Raw genomic sequence first — 19,313 nt, forward strand, 5'->3', positions numbered from 1 at the left:
CTCACATTGCACACGTGACATTATTACACTCATACACATTGTTTTAGTTTTTGAGGTATACCATATTAAAAATAATAAATAAAAGTGTAGATTAAAAATAAAAAAAGTAGGCAGACCTCGCTTTGCATGGAAAGTCGCAAACTCATGTAGAACAATACGAAGCGTGAATACGTCTTTGCTGTGGCCACACAAACACACACACACACACACACACACACACACACACACACACACATATACACACGCGGGGTGCAAGGGGAGGGAGGCTTCGCCCCTCCCTCCCCCTGCTGCACCCACCCGTTGGTAGGGCTGCCCTGGAAAGTCGCAAACCCATGTAGTACAGTACAAGCGTGGACGTCGTTTCAATCAGATTACTGTTTTAGTTAATGTTAGAATAAATTTATAGAATTTGATTCGTGATGTCCGTTTTTACACTGTGCGCTGGGATTCACTCCCTTCTTTTTGCTTACAAAGTGTATGAGTGCAATGATATTATGTGTGCAATATGCGTGTGTGCAATAATGTCATGTGTGTAATGTGTATGAGCGTAATAATATCATGTGTGCAATATATATAAACGTTTTAATATTATAGCAATATGTTAATATTGTTTCTTTAGCTTATGTGCAATAATGTCATGTTTGCAATGTGTATATAAGCAATAATGTAATGTGTGCAATGTGTATGAGCGTATTAATATTATGTGTGTAATGTGCACGTGTACAATAATGTCATGTGTGCAATGTGTATGAACGTATTAATATCATGTGTATAAACATATTAATATCAAGGCGCCTAAGTTATTGGAATTGTGCCTCCAAAGTGTATGAGCGTAATGATATCATGTGCGCAATGTGCGTGTGTGCAATAATGTCACGTGTGCAATGTGTTAATACTATTTCTTTATTTTATGTGCGCAATATTGTCATGTGTATGTGCGCAATAATATCAAGTGTGCAATGTGTATGAATGTAATAATGTCATGTGTGCAATGTGTATGAGCAAAATAATTATGTGTGCAATCGTACTTTTGTACCTTAATTATTTTCGTGTGTGCAAACGAAGCTGTAAGCAATCGGAATGTAGACAATCGAGCATGAAGGCAATCGGGCACCTCTGCAAAATTAATGTGCAAACAAAGTTGTAGGCAATTAGGAATGTAGGCAAACGGGATCTCCCCCATTGTAAAAAATTAACCAGTCACAGTTGAATATAAGCAGAATAATCGGCTATGATATTGCTCAATTTCTTATGACTTAAGACTTATTACATCTATTGTAAATTGAAAAACATCATAGAAAATGGGTAGGAAGATAAAGGCATAACAATCGACAACAACACATTTGTTCAGCAACAAAAACTTTGTAATGACATATGTAGACCTTTTTTTATAAAAATCACATTATACATCAATTATATATACATTATTTTATTTGTTTTATTATAATATTAAAATATTATTTAACTTTCTATAAAAGATAACAATTTATATACCGATTTTTTGGAGTAGATATTAAACGGTTCTAAGAAATTCGAGTGTGTGTGAACAGACGATAAATCAAAGAAAATCATCATTAAACGATTATGCAAAATTCAACATAATAAAAATTTACAATACAAAAGTGTTTAAACGTTACAAATCATTATATTTATCGCAAAAAAGATTCACGAAATTATCGTTACGGCAAAAGAGCTTTGTAGAACCGATTATGGAAACATCCGAGAGGAGAGAACTTTATAATGATCCATAAATCATTATTTTAAGCAAGCTTAAAATAATGTGTTTTAACCCAGATAGCCCAGGTAGAACACCTTCCATGCGGGACAATTTATAGACGCTGTTTCTTCTCTTCTTAGTTCAGATTTTTTTCAACCGCTCTCCTGTTTTCGCAAGAAGAATAATCTACAGCTTCTCTTTTGGCCTTTATAAGGCCTTTTGGCTTTCCTATCTTAATTTCAAATCGCCCTTTCGAACGATCCATTTATCTCCCTACTCTTATCACTCCTTTTTTATTTTCCTTCCTATATGTAAGTTTAGCTTTTCCATCATTATGATGTATTATATATAATATATACTTATAATTAATATTACATACTTTTTTAATAATGTCACATTTATCAAAAATATGCTGGAATCTTTTAATAGAATACGGTTCGAGGAAAATAATGAATTTCAATGATGCTAATTTTTGAGATTGTACCAAATTGTACCCAAATAGCTGGAAATCTCAAAGATTAAATGATCAATTAAAGATAACTTATTTAAGGGTACGTTAAATACTAAGGAATTTTATGATTAATGTTAATAATGATTAATAATTCAATAATTATTTTGAAATTGATTTTAAAAATAATATTTAATTTTATTGTTATTTTTATTTAGAAATATTATAGAAATATTAAAATAAACGTTAAGTAAGAAAAACATTTTTATTTTAACCACACACACTTATAAAAATTATATAAAAATTAAACATAGATAAATTAATATTTCTTACATAGTACATTTATAAAGTAACAAAATAATTTTTTTCAATTTTAATATCAAGCTTTTATATATTAGAATTGAAAAAAATTGTTTTGTTACTTTATAAATATACTATGTAAGAAATATTAATTTATCTATGTTTAATTTTTATATAATTTTTATAAGTGTGTGTGGTTAAAATAAAAATTTTATTTTTACTTAATGTTTATTTTAATATTTTTATAATATCTCTATGAATAGAATTTCCACAATCGATATAAATTAACTAAGCCTTATTTAACTCAAGTCTTACTTAACGATAAAATGCATTATTTTCTTCTTCATATCGTGGTATCATATAATGTCATAACTCTATAATATCAGAGACTTCACAGACACTTCGATATATTCAAAGTTTTCCAAAGAAGTATTAAAATAATTTTTTCCGTTAAATAAATATCTTAAGAAAAATCCTGAGAAAGTCCGAGGCAGAATAAATCGTTGCAGTTAAAAAAATAATACAGTAAATTAGCGCTAATAAATTAAAGTACAAACTTTCACACAGATTTAAAAAGTAATTAATTTACGCATGCACACACACACACACACACACACACACGCACGCACATAACGTACACACCCGCAAAAAGGTAAATTTTATATGTAAAATATTAATGTAAAATATGTGTAAAATAATTATGTAAAATAATGTGTAAAATATGTGTAAATTATGTAAATATTTATGTAAAATATGTAAAAATAATTTCCTCTCTTCTAACAAGATAATAAACTTCCTTAACGTATTCAAATTTTCTGTCTTTTTTAAAATACAATTTAATTTCAACAATTTTTAGTTTATTGTTATAAATATATTGGTTAAATTTTTTTTTAAATTATTCTCTAACGCGACACAAATGTGGAATATAAATTTAAAATTCCAAAACAACACAGTTAGGTTTTATAATACATTTAATAAACGTTATAAAAATATTTTGTAAAATTTAATAATGTTCTAATAATAACCTTTTAATATCTTTTTTATTAGTTTGTTTAAAATATCGTTCACGAGAAATTTAAATAGTTTAATAAAAACTAAATAGACATTAAATGGATGTTAAAACGTTTAATATAAACGTTTTTATACATCACACGAACGTATTATCAATTACTTATAAACATTAAGTTATTTTGTCTTATATGTCGTCAATATTACATTTAAACATTGTAACTAACATTTAATAATAATAAAAGTAAAGGGTGGCAGATCATTTCAAGAAAAAAAAATTATAGCAAGTATAAATCCGATCTCGCAGGATACTTTTTTCGATTAAGTGCAAATTCAGTTCAATCATATGCAAAGACAGGTTATTCGTTAATATTCTTCAAATATTTGTCGATGGAAAATCAACGCTTGCAGGTACTCTATTTTTTATTTCCTATTTCGACAGACCGTGCAATTTTTCCTGTATCTGCTCCAACGTTTTGCCTTTGGTTTCAGGTACGTAGAGAAGCGTGAATACAGCACCGGCAAGACTGCACGCAGTGAATATCCAGAACGGCGTGTGTACACCGGCACTTTCGCTTATGACCAGGTACAATTTCGTCACTGCAAAGGATGTGATGTGGATCATCATTATGCCTATCATATTACCGAGGGCCTTCACGTTCGTAGGGAACAATTCGCTGGCCATGGTAAACGGTATTGACGCTAAACCCATGACGTACATAATCACGTACAGGATCACGCCGATGGCAGGCAACCATGTTATATTGCTAGTATCTACGTGATTGTATTGAAGATGAAAATATGACGCGACCATGGCGGTGGAGCACGCCGAACCGATGGCGGAGATTGTCAGCAATGACTTTCTGCCGCTACAATCGGTGATCGCCATACAGATGATCGAACAGATTAGTTGCACAGCGCCCAGTATCATAGTCAAATACTTGCCCTCCAGTTTACCGTTTGTTTGGTCGAAAATTATTTGAGCATATTGTAATACGGCTTGGGAGCCGCTCAACTGTTGAGTCATGCCCAGACACAGCAATGTTATTAGAGCTCTGTAAAATTTGATCAAATTTATCGAATTAATATTAAACTCAAACTCAAAAAAACGAGCATTTAATATAATGAAAATTTTTTAAATATATTAAAATGTTCAATAATAATAAAAAAAACAATACGTTTCAATACTTTATTCAGTCATCATCGAGTACACCTATAAAACACAAAATATTGGAAAATGTTTGAAAAAGATTTTTTTTTATTACAAATTTTTTTTTTATTTTACTATTTTAGCAATATTTTGAAATAATTTTAAAACTTACATAGAAAAGATAACATTTTTAAAAGCATTTTTAGAAACTTAAAAACAATATTTTTTTGTGTTCTATTATATTTATATATTAGCAAAAAATATTAATTAAAATATAACATATTTTAGTTTCATATTATAAAATATTAATTACTAGACACTACAGACGTGCGCTTTGCTAGTTAACTTTTTACTTTTTACTTTTTAAAAATAAATTACAACAATAATTATATAGTGAAAATCTATAGAAATTTGACAGCTGTCAGAATTCAATTGCAATGACAACTACTCTTGCAACACGAAGTAAACGCAACGAAAAAATCAATTGGCATTGCGGAAAAGTGGCAACAATAAACTTCGATATATGCGAGTATCGATGTTACGTGTACTTTTTAAAAAAGGAAGGGGGAAGAGGAAACTTACATACTTCTTGTTTCTTAACCATACTCCAAAATATTATGTATTTAATAAATATTATAATTTTGTTTTCAAATATATATTTTTCAATTATGTATTACAAATTCTATTTTTTTCTACAATTAAATACCAAGAAAGATTTATATACATAGGTAGTATATATGTATAATAAATAAAAGTAAATGCAATCAAATTTCTTAGTTTTTATATTAGATTTACTTCTACAATTACTTCTACAATTTAACCATATTACAAATAATTTAGAAATACGTTTGCAAATATATGGTATCTCAAACTTTGCATTAATGACAACAGTTAAGTAATATTCTATTAAATAATATACATATTATCTTATTTTAAAATTATATCTATAAAACATTTTCCAAATATTATTGATTATATTTAAAAATATAATATATGTATGTAACCTCTTTAAAATATTTTTTAAATATTTTTAAAAATTTTTGTGCTCTGTAAATAATAAACAAACAAATTAATGTAAAAATAATGTTAATTTATTTTTTAATTGCGGCTGATAATGACTGAATAAAATTAAAACCGTTATTATTATTATTAAATGTTTAAATAAAATCTTTTTATTTTCTATCTTATTAATTGCTTATTCTTGTGTGTTTTAAATTTATTAATGGAATTCTTCTGTTACTAAAAAGTTATATGTTACTGTATAAAAAAACAATCCCAATTCTTTAAAACATTATTAATATTATTATTACTAGTAACATTAATATTACTAAATATTACTAAAAGTTAAAGTATTTCTTATGTCTTTTAATAATTCAAAATATTTTATTAAAATGTGTGTATGTATATATTTATTTTTAAAACTTTTAAATCTAACATGTAATATTTTTATTTATTCACAATATTATAACATCTTTGAAATTTTTATATTAATTCGTAAATTGTTGACACAACTACAGATCGAAGTTTGACGTCTTACCTGCGATTTCCTGGTATAAATAGAAGCTCATGAAAACCAGCTTCGTTAGCTAAATCGGCTTTTACAGATTGCTCAATACTGTCCGCTTCCTTGTGAACATCCTCTTTGCCTCTCAATTGAACAAGAGAATTTATGGCTTTCTGTTTGGCATCGCAACGCATTAAATGGTACGGTGATTCCGGTAGCCAGATGAAAGCGATCACAAACAGACACGGTCCCACCAAAGAGATGAGGGCGAGATTTCTCACTGATACAAACGGGCCTATTACGAACTCGAGTGAAGTCCCGAGTTTCACAGCGACTGTCAACAAGGATCCTAAATTACCGCGAACATCTGCCGGCGAAATTTCGCCTAAATACATCGGCGTAGCTGAATAAGCAATGCCCATACCTAGTCCGGATGTAAACCTCGATATATACAGTTCCTGAGAACAAAGGAGACAAGAGGATAAAGGGAGATTAAACGGGTCAAATAAATCTCCACTTTACGCAATTTATCTTCCACGTTCAAGTAGGTATAATAACATCATTTTTTTTCTTTTAGAAGAGTAACGTTATATGAAAATTAATAATAATTATAAATTATATAATTATAAATAATTTTAAATTGTATACTTTTTATAAAAATTGCATATACTTTTGTGTGTATAAGTTTAACTTCGATCTGTAGTTGTGTCAACAATTTATGAATTAATATAAAAATTTCAAAGATGTTATAATATTATGAATAAATAAAAATATTACATGTTAGATTTAAAAGTTTTAAAAATAAATATATACATACACACATTTTAATAAAATATTTTAAATTATTAAAAGACATAAGAAATACTTTAATTTTTAGTAATATTTGGTAATATTAGTGTTTCTATATAAATTGTATACTTTTCATAAAAATTGCATATACTTTTGTGTGTATAAGTTTAATTCAGAAATCAATTTTATTAATTTTATTAATAACTTTATTTCTTTATAATATTTATAAATATTTTAATAGAATTTTATTATCCAAATTTTTTAATAATTAACGTTTAATTTAGTGTAATTATATATAAATATTAAATTAATATTGTGTATTATATTTATCTCAATTAATTTTTGAGGAGCTTTTTTTAACAGAACAAATCTTTACACTTATCTCACAAACAAATTATCATTACAATTATAATAAATAGAGGGCTGTTAAGCACTGGTTCAACTATTGATGGAGGAGGACCACCAATATTAGCATAGGCCTTCTAAAATGACACCCCTTATTTCTCGAAAGCTAAGCATTGCATATTATATTAATACTGATAAGCAAACTAATTTTCTGCTTAGATAATTAAAGAAACTCATAGTTCACACTTGTGGCTTTTTTCTATATAAAATTTACTAAAAATAAATCTAATTTAATCTAACTTTTATATATAATCAAGTTACAAGCTGCATTTACAGAACAGTAAGATATTTGTAATATACATATATATAATAACAAAAAATGTTCTATATTAAAATAAATGACTTTTAGGAATCCTTATATACTTGTAAATGTTTTGTATAAATGACTCATGACATAAAAAAAAAGAAGAAAAATTTTTATTTTTAATTAGAATAAAACATTAATTGTTATAAAATATGAAACAGAATTATAAAAATTGCTACACCCGATGGAAACACTTTCTTATTTATATCTATGTCTTTAAAACTTTATTTTTTAGTTTTTGTTTAAGAAATATTATTAAAAAATAACGTGATATACTAATTGGTGATCTTAACTCTGTAAATTAAAATTTAAAATATATTGTACTTTTGCAAGAAAGTGACAGAGATCGATACTTTCAAATTGTGTGTGGAATATATTTTATACAAGAATTAGCTGCGCGCGCGTGTTGTGTGTGTGTGTGTGTGTGTGTATCGTGTGCGGTTACACGAAGAAGTGTCTACGCTTCGTACTGTTCACACATGGATTTGCGACTTTCCATGCAAAGCAAGGTCTACCTCCTTTTTTATTTCTAATTTACTTTTATTTTTATTTTTAATATGGTACATCTCGAAAACTAAAACAGTTAGCCCTATATACAATTTTTTGTTCAGCATAAAAAATATTATCAGAAACCATCATCAAATCAAGGCGCCCAAGTTATTGTAATCGTGCCTTCACACCTTCCCCGGGAGCGTTTTAAATGCGCACAGTAAAACGGCCACTAATCAAAATACTGCTTTAGTTAATGTTAGGATAAATTTATAAAATTTTATTGATGTCCGTTTTACACTGTGCGCATTTGGAATTCACTACCTTCCTCTTGCTTACAGAGTGTATGAGCGCAATGATATCATGTGTGCAATGTGCGTGTGTGCAATAATGTCACGTGTGCAATGTGTTAATACTGTTTCTTTATTTTATGTATGTGCGCAATAATATCATGTGTGCAATGTGTATGAGTGTATTAATACCATGTGTGCAATGGGCACATGTGCAATAATGTCATGTGTGCAATGTGTAATATTATTTCTTTAACTTATGTGTACAATAACGTCATGTGTGCAATGTGCATGTGTGCAATAATGTCATGTGTGCAATGTGTATCAGGGTAATATTATCATGTGTGCAATGTGTATGCCGCGCAATAATGTTATGTGTGTAATCCTACTCTTTTGTACCTTAATTATTTTCGTGTGTGCAAACGAAGCTGTAGGCAGTGTAGGCAATCGGGAATGTAGGCAATCGAGCAGTTCTGCAAAATTTGTGTACAAACGAAGTTGTAGGCAATTAAGATTGTAGGCAAACAAAGCCCCTCCCCCCCTCCCAGTAATTTTCCAATTTTGTTAAAAGCTCCTTAAATTTTATTATATTTATAATAATTATAATAATTAAATAATAAATTTATAATAATTAAATTTGAATTATATTTATAATATTTATAATTACTTATTTTTTTATTGTTAACTTGAAATATTTAAATTATTTTTATGATGTATTTCAGTTATATTTAATAGAAGTGTACTATTTAAACATCGATAATTTATTTAAAAAGTTATACACACAGTAAATAGTCTTAAAAATGTATTTTATTGCTGACAACGTATTATCTATGATTACGCGTATGTTATCATTTTTACCTGAATCTTAATTTGATCTGTGATTAATTGTCGCTTAAAACTGCGACGATTATTATCGATATAATCTCATTCAGTTCTTATTTCAAAACTATCTTTAATAATATCTTAAGATATTAATATTATTCTGTCATTGCTTCATGACATCTTAAGACAATCTTAAAATAATCTTGTATATAAGAACTGGCTGCACATATATATGTGAATACCAACCTATATCTAATACAAATAATAGATTAAAAATATTATTATATTAATATCCCAAAAATTAAAATTTTATCTAAATAAATTGAAATAAAAATATCTAAAAGAACTATAATTATTTAGCTTAGCACATAATTAGTATAATTTAGTAATACTCTTAGTATTTTTTGAAATTTAATTTAAGAGAAATCCATAAATTTATTCGTAGATATTATTTAGATAAATCTTCTCAGAGAAATTATACTGACACTCATTAAGTAATATAATTGGATAATAATCTGACGATAAAATGTTTCTTCACAATAATTTACATTTCAACGTAATCGTCAAATATAAATCACAGTAAGCTTATCAAACAAAACTCTTTTCGTTAACAAGAAGATTATCTTTCGTCGCTTAAAAATTATCGAGGTTAAAGATTTGATTGCATATTACAGATAAAGTCTGGAATTTAAACTGAAAATTACAAACAATTAAAGAGGTGTGGGAAATAAATTACGCCAAAACTAGATTGTATAATTCAAGGATACTTTCGGCAAAACTTTAGAAAAACTAGAATAACTTTGTTCTTATTTAAAAAATTAAAAAATAAACAGAATTATATGACAAACAGAATTTTATGATTATGTGTAAAACTGACGTCTCATAAATTTTAATTTTTGATTTCCAATGCTTTTATATATATCCAACATATTATTTTGTATTTCTCTTAAATATTTTTAGTTTATTTGATTTATTTAAACATTTTTTTTATTTCTAAATTATTAACTTTCTAAAATATATATGTACTAGTTACAATTGTTATAATTGTGCAAACGCTTTAATTAACCGTAGATTTAATTAAGATTAAATTAAACTGAATGTACACATAATAATCAAAATTATTATGACTCAGTATAAAAACTGACGTCTTATTAATATTTACAATAAATATTTTAATTTTCAACTTTCAATACTTTTACACATTTTCTGTGTATTATTTTGCAGAAAGTATTTGGATGTATCTAGCAAATATAAAACAATTAGGTATTAAATTACCCACGATGATGTTGCAAAAACTATCAGCAACCAGCCAATGATTGAGGGCACAGCTGTAAATAGCATGGTATTTTTTCTGCCGATAATATTCACCATCAGTGCAGAAGTAACGCAACCCACGGCGGCACCGATAGTAAGTAAGGATGTCACCCAAGAGGCTTCTTCTATGTTCAAACGCACAGAATACTTGCTGTCACCACCATTCATCAGTAAAGGCAACGATGGCGATGCCCAACCGATAAATAGGCCGACTGACAACATACCTAGATTTCCTATTAAAATAATGGGTTTTTTGTGAGGATTTGATATATCTCTCGCTAATTTTATTAATTTCTATATATGTATAATATATAGACCATAATTAATATTCGCAGCTCTAAGAGACTAAAATGTTTTTTCAATTACTCAAAATTTCTTTTTACATTGTAAAAAATTGTTTATAACAAACATTTTCCATAATTTTATATAATTTTAAATTACATAATCTTATTTCTCGAGTTTTGATTTCAAAATAAAAAAATTACAATAATTTTATACATTAATCTATTAATTTAGAGTTTTGTCAGCTATATTAAACATTAGGTAAAAAAAGAAATGAGAATTCTGAAGCATCCCGTAGAAAAAAATTATGCAAAAATTATTGTACAAAAAATTGGATATTTTTGTGCATGAATTTCTACAGTTCTTACAGATTTTTGTACAATGTTTTCGCCTTCAGAATTTTTCTGCAAAATACTTTGCAGAATTTTATGTAATTTTTTCTGAAAACAAAAAACTTCAGAAAACATTACATAAAATTCTGCAAAATATTCTGCAGAAAAATTTTGAAAGCGAAAACTTTGTACAAAAATCTGTAAAAACTGCAGAAATTTATGCACAAAAATATGCAATTTTTTGTGCAATAATTTTTGCATAATTTTTTCCTACGGGATGTCAATTAGATATCATTAAAAAATAGAAAAAAAATCCCACATAAATTTGATTCATAAATACTCTTTATCGATTTAAAAAATTGCTTTTTTAAATCGATAAAGAGTATGCTTTTTTGCTAATTACTCATAAAATTCTATTAAATTCTATTAAATCAAAAACAATAAAATAATTTTGTTTATATACAACTAAGAAACACAAATTTTAAAATAAAATAATAAAATGTCTAAATATTTAATAAATAATTAAAATTATTGAACAAAATACACAATAAGTTATATAATTAAACTAATACTAATTAAATGATATACAAAAAATATGAAAAATATGTAGATAAACAAATTAAATAATAAATTAAATAATTTTAATTAAAAAGGAACTTAAGTTATTTCACGTTTTACGTAATTTATATTGAATAATATTGAGCAATTATGTCAAAAAATCCCTTTCTATTATATAATTATCTTAATGTATATATACCTGCTAGAGCAGCAAGATATAACTTCTTCATGTTTTCTCACTACTACCACATCCGTCGGTCAAATATTAAATGATGGAGTTTGTAACGATGTATAAAATTCTGTCTAAATGACATAGATAATATCATATCAGCATTATCTGAAGCATTTCAAGAGTTTGATATAAAATTGTCATTATCAAACGGAATAGTCCAGAGGCCATTATGCACGCGTATCGTTGATTTCATGGCTCAAAACGTCGAAAGTCGCTCATTGCATGCTCCAATGCATTGATATCCAAAATTTGTTAAACATCATGTGAAGTGTCAGAGAAAAGATTTTATAATGTTCTATATATATCTATTAGTAAAGTCTTAAAGACATTTCTAAAAGGTATTAAAAAGAGATATGTTACACGTCTAGATTTATAAAATTGTTATATAGTTTTAATGATTAAATATTGTGTTGTGCATAATTGTGCAAATTCATATTTTAAATACCTGATTATGTGTATATACTTGATTATAAAATGATAATAAAAGTAAAATAATTGTAAAATGATAATAAAACAATATTTTATTTATTGTTTTGGCTATTTTTTATCGCGTAATCACATTAGAATGTCATATATCTATCTATCTCAAGAAATTATCAATGAATCACAAGTCGAAAAAGAATGAATAAACAGCATAGCGCAAAATGCCAACAAAAACAACATAATTATCTAATAACATTTTGAGAAAATTTATTTTAATTATTAGACTTACACATACACACACGCATTAATCTTTCTGCAAACTATATTTTAAAATTAATATTAAATATTGCAGAATTAACATTAATTATATCGTCAATAAATTGATCTTTCTTTTCTCTGTCACAAATATAATTTAATTTATTTCAATATTATAACATTAACTATACTCGTTAAAATATAACAGCTTTAACGGAAATTGTATAGATTGTATATAAATTTAAATTATAAATTAAACAATCCATGCGCGTGCGCGCGTACCCATTTCAGTAAATTAAAAAGTTAATAATTGTCAATTGGACAGTAAAAAAGTTATTACAGTTTCACGAAGAGTTTGGAACGTATTATACATTGCACACAATGATCCTTATATAATTAAAACTAAAAAAACATTATTTTCCTAAATATTGAGGAATATTCCTTCAACTTTTGTCATTTTCAAGCGTAAAGTAACTTTATTTTGTTATAACTTATAAATCACTAATATGAATATATTCAACTTTGTTATTAAAAAAAACAGGCTTCTCATTAATATTAGAAAGGTTTACAAGTTTAAAGATAAATATACAAGATAAATATCGAGCTAATAAATAAAAAGTTCATTTTGACACATTTAGACAAACATCGTATATATTGTAAAAAGACGCATACGCTTATACATATTATATATACATTCCTATTAACTACACTAATTTTATTTTATAAATTTTTTATACGAGGTGCATTCAATATAAATTTGCAAGCGATCGCAACATAACAATTACAACAATGTTAAATTAGGTAATATCTCTTATACTTATAAGTAAATACTGTTTTGCAATAACACAATGCATGTACAAAGAACCACAGCCGATGATCGTATTTCTTTTTTTTTCGTAACAACACTGGTAACTTCACACAAGCACTTGGCGAATGACACTTCTTTTAATAAATATGTAAAATTCACGTATTATAAAATCTGTGAGTTATTGATTTTCAATTTAACGATGTTATGATGTATCTATTTTTTAACATCAACAACAAATCCTATATATATATATATATATATATATATATATATATATATGTATAATTAAGTAACCAGTACATATAGGCTGCTCGGCAATAGATAGCAGAAAATTTAAAATGATTCTAAATGATAAAATAAAATAAAAACTAAGAAAGAATTGCGACTAAGATTTCTCTTAATTATAAATGTTTCAATATTCGCGTAAAAGTGCCTAAAGCACGCAAATATTGAGACATCAAAAACAATTAAAAATGCAATAATAAAAAACAATTTTTATTCATTTTCATCTTAATCAATCATCTAGAATCACTCCTTTTTTCCTACTTGTTGTCGAACATTCTGTATATAGAATTAGTCACTTAATTATATCGCGAGACGAGAATTTATTTTACATTTCATATACAAAACTTCACAAAATTCTACTGATATAAAGTGTCAGGAATACTATAACCATTGATAAAGTACACATCAAAAAATTCTCATCAATAGAATTTGGAATATTTTGTATATGTAGAGTGAGGCACTTTATCATTTGCTCACCCTTGATTTCTGACTTCTAACAAAATAATTCAGAAATAACGCTCGAGAAAACATCTTCAAGGAAACAAAAGAGTAACGTTCTCAAAAAATTCTTTTCTACTATATAAAATATTTCAAATAGAGTGCGTTCCGTTTCACGCACGATGCACATGATACATCGTTTATGCTCGTTGTTTGTCAAACGTTAAACGAAAATGCATGATACACCATGCTCGTTACGCATGAAACGGAATGTATCTCTCCTGAACAACTTCCACCAAAATGTATTACAAATAAATAAACTACTTTATCAAAACAAATATAAATAAAATTTACTGTTGTATAAAAAAAATACATTGCATTTTTTTTAATACAAAAATATTTCAAAAATTAATAGCGCTTTGTACGTAATAAATTATAATTCCGTTAAAAATATTTAATATATTTGCCAAGGTAAAATGAGAAATGTTGTCTTAAAGGAAACATAATTTAATAGAATATACACGTACATATACGCGCGTGCATGCTTAACGTAAAATTTTATAAAAACAATGACGATAAAAATAAAACTCGAGATGTTGCAGTACATAATTCTCCTTAGTAACATATATAAATTTAAAAACAACCTAACAACACTAGTTTAAAAACATACTGAACACATTTAATACATTATCAGTGACTAATAAATTAAAACACTTTGTTTCATAGTCTTTATGCGTATTTCGTTTCTCGTATATGAAGTTCATATTACAAATGCATTTGCTCATTCATGTTATCATTACTCATATATGTATTCATTTATATTTTTATGTACATATCCGTTTTGCACAGATTCAAGTTCTGGTTACCATACACTTCGCACTATTTTGCATAGCTACCATAACTATTTTCCAGACAACATAACATCATCGAGTTACAGTACTGTGATGTACATGTACAGTAATATATGTATATATACTCACTTAGTAAACGCAAATTGAAAAATCTAATATCGATTCTTAATGAAATTTTCCACGGCAATACGATATGGTGTAGAACGATAAAACGCGACTTTCTGCGATTATACAGGAAAATTGCGAGTTGTTTTATAAATCTCTCTTTCTCTCTCTCTCTCTCTCTCTCTCTCTCTCTCTCTCTCTCTCTCTCTCTCTCTATATATATATATATATATATATATATATATATATATATATATATTTTTTTTTTTTTATTTAGAACAAATACAGAGTTGTTTGCAATCAGCAAAATTTATCGCCATAACAGTTTCTCTCATTCAATAAAGAAAGCGATTCGCTGGAACGTCAATTGCACCACGACAACTACTAGGTGGCGGATTATCATCGTCGGAATTGTTGTGCTGTCTCAATTGTTTTGTCGGAAGCTGACTACGTTGCGAGGCTACCGCTCGACGTCTGAGCTCATCAATGTAATCCGTAGTGTCATTCGCTATCAATTCCTGTATACGTTTACTTAGAGTCGACAATTCGGGCTTATCGTCCTCGTAAATCCCGTCGTGAGCTCCGGATTTCTCGTAGAACAATATATACGGCGTGTCGGGTGGTTTCATGCTCTTGAAGTCTTCGAACGTAGTCTGAGTTACAAAGCTATCATTAAATTTGTACCAATTCTGCTTAGAATCACAAGCGTATGTAAAGTAGTGTCCGTAATCCATACTGTATCCAGAATGTACGACAGCGGCGTACAGATGATACGTTTCGGCTACAGTAAATGGAATTGCCGATACTGGCAGCTGTATGGTATCATTATATACTACTTTGTGTCGAAGTTTCGTCCTTAATCGAGTATCAAAGTCGTATCGGAAGTGTTTTAACGTTAGAATCAAGTGCGCGGGTGCTTGCAAAATCGTGATAATTCTCTGTGCGTCGCATAATTTCATACACTTGTCGCAACGATACTTATTCTCCCCAGTGAGCTTTTCTGGCGTGAGATAATAGTTGATCAAATCTTGAACGGAAACCTCTTGATTCTCCTGTATCTCTTCGGGAAAGCACAACTGCAGGTCGCGAAATTTGTCCGTATTGCGAGAACTGGTGTCACATTGTGCGCATTGATAAGTAATCTGACATTCTCCGCCCAATACCTTATGTACAAGAGACGTGTGCATGCCTGTCTCTTCACCGCCTACAGATTGTATACCGCTGTCAGTCGAATCTGAATGAGAATCGCTAAGCCGTTGTCCTAGCTCTTCACCTGTTAACAAAAACATTTCAAATGTTCAAGTCAAATATGGAATGTAACTGTAAATATAAATATAAATAGTAACAGTAGACAAATTTCGAAAATATACTTTATAATTACAATTATAACTAAATATTTATTATATATATAATGGTATAATTATAATTATACAAAAAACAATATCATACATCAATGAAATTATTAGATTTTTACAAAAATATTTATCTATTAAATAATATATAAGCAAAAGCATATTTTATAATAACAATTTATTACCTCGTGTAAAATCTGCCAATGACTGTGTTTTCCGTTGCAAAGCCAAACCTTCTGTTAAGTCCTCTTCAGTTGTCCAACGTTTAATAATACTTTTTGTTGATTCCATCGGCAATGTCACGTCGTCTTCCTGCTTCTCTATTTTACATTTAAGAGCCGTACTATCATTTCCTCCACAGTTTGAATTAATGGACTTTTCTTGCTCATGCAGGACATCCAAAAGATGACTGTGAAAAACATTTTTATTATTAATTATATTAAATAAATATTTTTTACTTAACTATACTGATTGGTTTAAACTTTATTTAAAATATAAATTTTATTTATAATATACTTTATTCATAACTTCTAAATTTGTATTCCTATGCTGAGTTGGATTTGTCTAAGTTACAATTTGGAGCAAAAACTTATTCGACAAAAACAATGTAACAAAACCAGAGAAAATCTGGATAGAAACCAAAAAAATTCTAAATAGCAAATAGAAATTATTTTTTTTAATTTAGACAACAATCTATTTGACCAAAACAATGTACTAACCAAAGAAATTCTGAACTGTCCTGTTGCTGGCCAGGTAAAAAATATGTTGGTCGTGACGCTCGTAATACCTCGGTCGGTGCCAAACTTATTCGCTTGGAATATAAAAGTAATGCAAACAAATTTTGAAGTTTCTCTATCAAAAGTGTTTTACTTGATTCATTTAAGGGACGATAATGCAATACTTCTTGGCAGAACTGTCTGGTCATCAGTAAAGCCTGTAGTACGCTGTTCATGTAGCAGGTATTACCCAGATTGGACAAGCCAACCTTTTCAGACAATGGCCTTTCTGGTTCAACAACTGACTCAAACTCTTTTGTCTCGTCTATCCACACTAGCTCCCTGCAAAGTTCTCGAACAACCTGCATACGTGGCAGTACGGGGAAGGGATAATTTTCTGTGTTGCCACAAGGTACACAGGTGGGAAATCTCTGACTGTACACTTTCATGATGTCAACCAAATTCTGTATGCACTCTTTACTGGAATCCGAATTCTCCTTCATCAGGTCTTTTATCAATGCCGGTATTCTTTTAACTACATTCTGAACGAATGACAATGACGAATGCCGCTTCAGAATGTAAAATATAATGTTGGAGGCATTCTGGCGAATCACTGGTATCAGCAACACTCGGCACATTAACGCTAGCATGTCTATCGAAGATTCCGTTAGCTCAAGCAGAGTGGTATACTTGTGCTGTTTCTCCAAACCACGTATAAATTCCATAATCCAAACACTTAGCCGATCCTCACACCATTTCGGTAGCCAATTGCACAGAACTTTTAAGGCTTGTATCAGTTGATGGTCAGTGTGGGACTGGGACAAAATCCAGTCCACTGCCTGTGGGATAATGGAGGTCTCGACCACCTGTAATATGACGGCGAGTCCCGGGCCAGGTTCCTGCTTTCTGTTTGTGTCGGATATAATACGGTACAGAGTCTGAAGGCAGGTAAACATTAGACTGTCATGCTCGCCGTTTTTTGTGTTCGAGCAGAGCGTCTTGAGAAACTGCAAGACCTTGGCGGTGTTGTCATAGAACTCGGATATTTTTTTCGGCTCCAAGGGCATCTGAAAGGTGGACAGGCTCGTGACTACCGCCTCGCAGAGTCTTGTGTGGTTCGCCGACCTGGGCAGGTATACCCGATGATCCGTGAGCACACCAAGCAGCTCGGTCAGGTGCGACATGTCGTCGATGTCCGTGTTCTGCAGTAGCAGGGCAACGTCGTTGGAGATCGGATTAATGTTGAAACGCCTCTCGGAGATGTGCCTCGACATCCAGGCCATGATCTTCGGCACCTCCGATATGTTCGCTATCTTACCCCGAAGGATATCCCTTAAGGTGTCCTCACAGTCGGTCAACTGCTGGCCGAGCTCCTCGCGATCCTGCAGATTCTGCAGCATCAGCCAGCCGTCGTTAACCGCCGCGTCGTCCCCCGACACTATCAGTTTCAAGCAGTGCCCGATATCGTTCTTCATTACGTACTCGGTGTCCATCTCGTCGACCGGGTGCAACTCGAGACCTCGTCACGTCGCTTATTCCTAGCTTACAATTAAAAACACGGGATAATTAACCTTCAATCGACGATGAGTCTCAAGAAAATCAAAGTTATCCCATAGTGGTGAAAAGGCAGTAAAGGAGGAAAAAAAAGAGCAAGTACGGCACGAATCATATGCTACTCAAGATGTAATGGTCCAAAGAGAAGATACATGTCGTAATATTTACAAAACTCCCGCACGACTAGGGAATAAAGCGCGATTTATACGCCGTCTCTTCTTTAAATTTATCGGTATGTATGTATATATACATATATACACACATACACGTACACAAACATCATACGAAAGAAATGTAGGGCTGGTATTCATAGTCAAGTCTTATATTTAAGATCGTCTTAAGTACGGTCTTAAGATGCTATCAACCAATCACAGAGCCGTATTAACATCTTAAGACATTACTTGAGACGATCTTAAAATAAGATTCGACTATGGCTTAGTTTACATCGTCAAAACCTTAGTACGCGTATTAAGTTTGGTGCGCACCAAAGCCTTAGTACGGGCGCGTTTACATCGAATGTACTAAGCATGTACTGTGAAAAATATAATACAAATTTAATTCATGTGATGTCTCCTACTAAGA

General features: G+C 29.5%; 3 protein-coding genes across 3 annotated transcripts in view; 1 reads left to right on the plus strand and 2 right to left on the minus strand.

The window, feature by feature from the left end:
- Positions 1-4,051, plus strand: part of LOC105834736 (putative nuclease HARBI1) — a 43,825-nt gene extending 39,774 nt beyond the window's left edge. Inside the window, exon 9 of the mRNA XM_036282672.1 lies at positions 3,966-4,051. Within this exon, the coding sequence (XP_036138565.1) occupies positions 3,966-3,973 (8 nt within the window). The 3' untranslated portion in view covers positions 3,974-4,051. The remainder of the gene's footprint in view (positions 1-3,965) is intronic.
- On the minus strand, positions 3,504-12,685 carry LOC105834734 (facilitated trehalose transporter Tret1). Its single transcript, XM_012677412.3, has 4 exons — positions 11,912-12,685; positions 10,502-10,773; positions 6,161-6,585; positions 3,504-4,528 (listed from the first exon to the last, which is right to left on the minus strand). Exons 1-4 carry the CDS (start codon positions 11,940-11,942, stop codon positions 3,904-3,906), a joined length of 1,353 nt encoding a protein of 450 aa, XP_012532866.1. The 5' UTR covers positions 11,943-12,685; the 3' UTR covers positions 3,504-3,903.
- Positions 12,686-15,367: 2,682 nt separating this feature from the next.
- LOC105834735 (ubiquitin carboxyl-terminal hydrolase 35) lies at positions 15,368-18,975 on the minus strand. The gene is made up of 3 exons (XM_012677413.3): positions 17,181-18,975; positions 16,647-16,870; positions 15,368-16,382 (listed from the first exon to the last, which is right to left on the minus strand). The coding sequence occupies exons 1-3, from the start codon at positions 18,668-18,670 to the stop codon at positions 15,445-15,447; spliced, it is 2,652 nt and encodes an 883-aa protein (XP_012532867.1). The 5' UTR covers positions 18,671-18,975; the 3' UTR covers positions 15,368-15,444.
- Positions 18,976-19,313: the final 338 nt, after the last annotated feature.

The sequence above is a fragment of the Monomorium pharaonis genome, chromosome 2, assembly GCF_013373865.1.
Source record: "Monomorium pharaonis isolate MP-MQ-018 chromosome 2, ASM1337386v2, whole genome shotgun sequence".
In the NCBI taxonomy this organism is placed as follows: Eukaryota; Metazoa; Arthropoda; class Insecta; order Hymenoptera; family Formicidae; genus Monomorium; species Monomorium pharaonis.

What these genes read in the sequence shown, in the direction of transcription:
- LOC105834735 (XM_012677413.3), bottom strand. Translation starts at nt 18,670, where the DNA reads ATGGACACCGAGTACGTAATGAAGAACGATATCGGGCACTGCTTGAAA. An exon ending in GACAGTTCAGAATTTCTTTG is followed by an intron (nt 16,871 to 17,180) that starts GTTAGTACATTG and finishes TGTTTTTCACAG; the next exon opens with TCATCTTTTGGATGTCCTGC. An exon ending in ATTGGCAGATTTTACACGAG is followed by an intron (nt 16,383 to 16,646) that starts GTAATAAATTGT and finishes TTTTGTTAACAG; the next exon opens with GTGAAGAGCTAGGACAACGG.
- LOC105834734 (XM_012677412.3), bottom strand. Translation starts at nt 11,942, where the DNA reads ATGAAGAAGTTATATCTTGCTGCTCTAGCAG. An exon ending in ATATCTTGCTGCTCTAGCAG is followed by an intron (nt 10,774 to 11,911) that starts GTATATATACAT and finishes TTATTTTAATAG; the next exon opens with GAAATCTAGGTATGTTGTCA. An exon ending in TTTATACCAGGAAATCGCAG is followed by an intron (nt 4,529 to 6,160) that starts GTAAGACGTCAA and finishes CAAATTTTACAG; the next exon opens with AGCTCTAATAACATTGCTGT.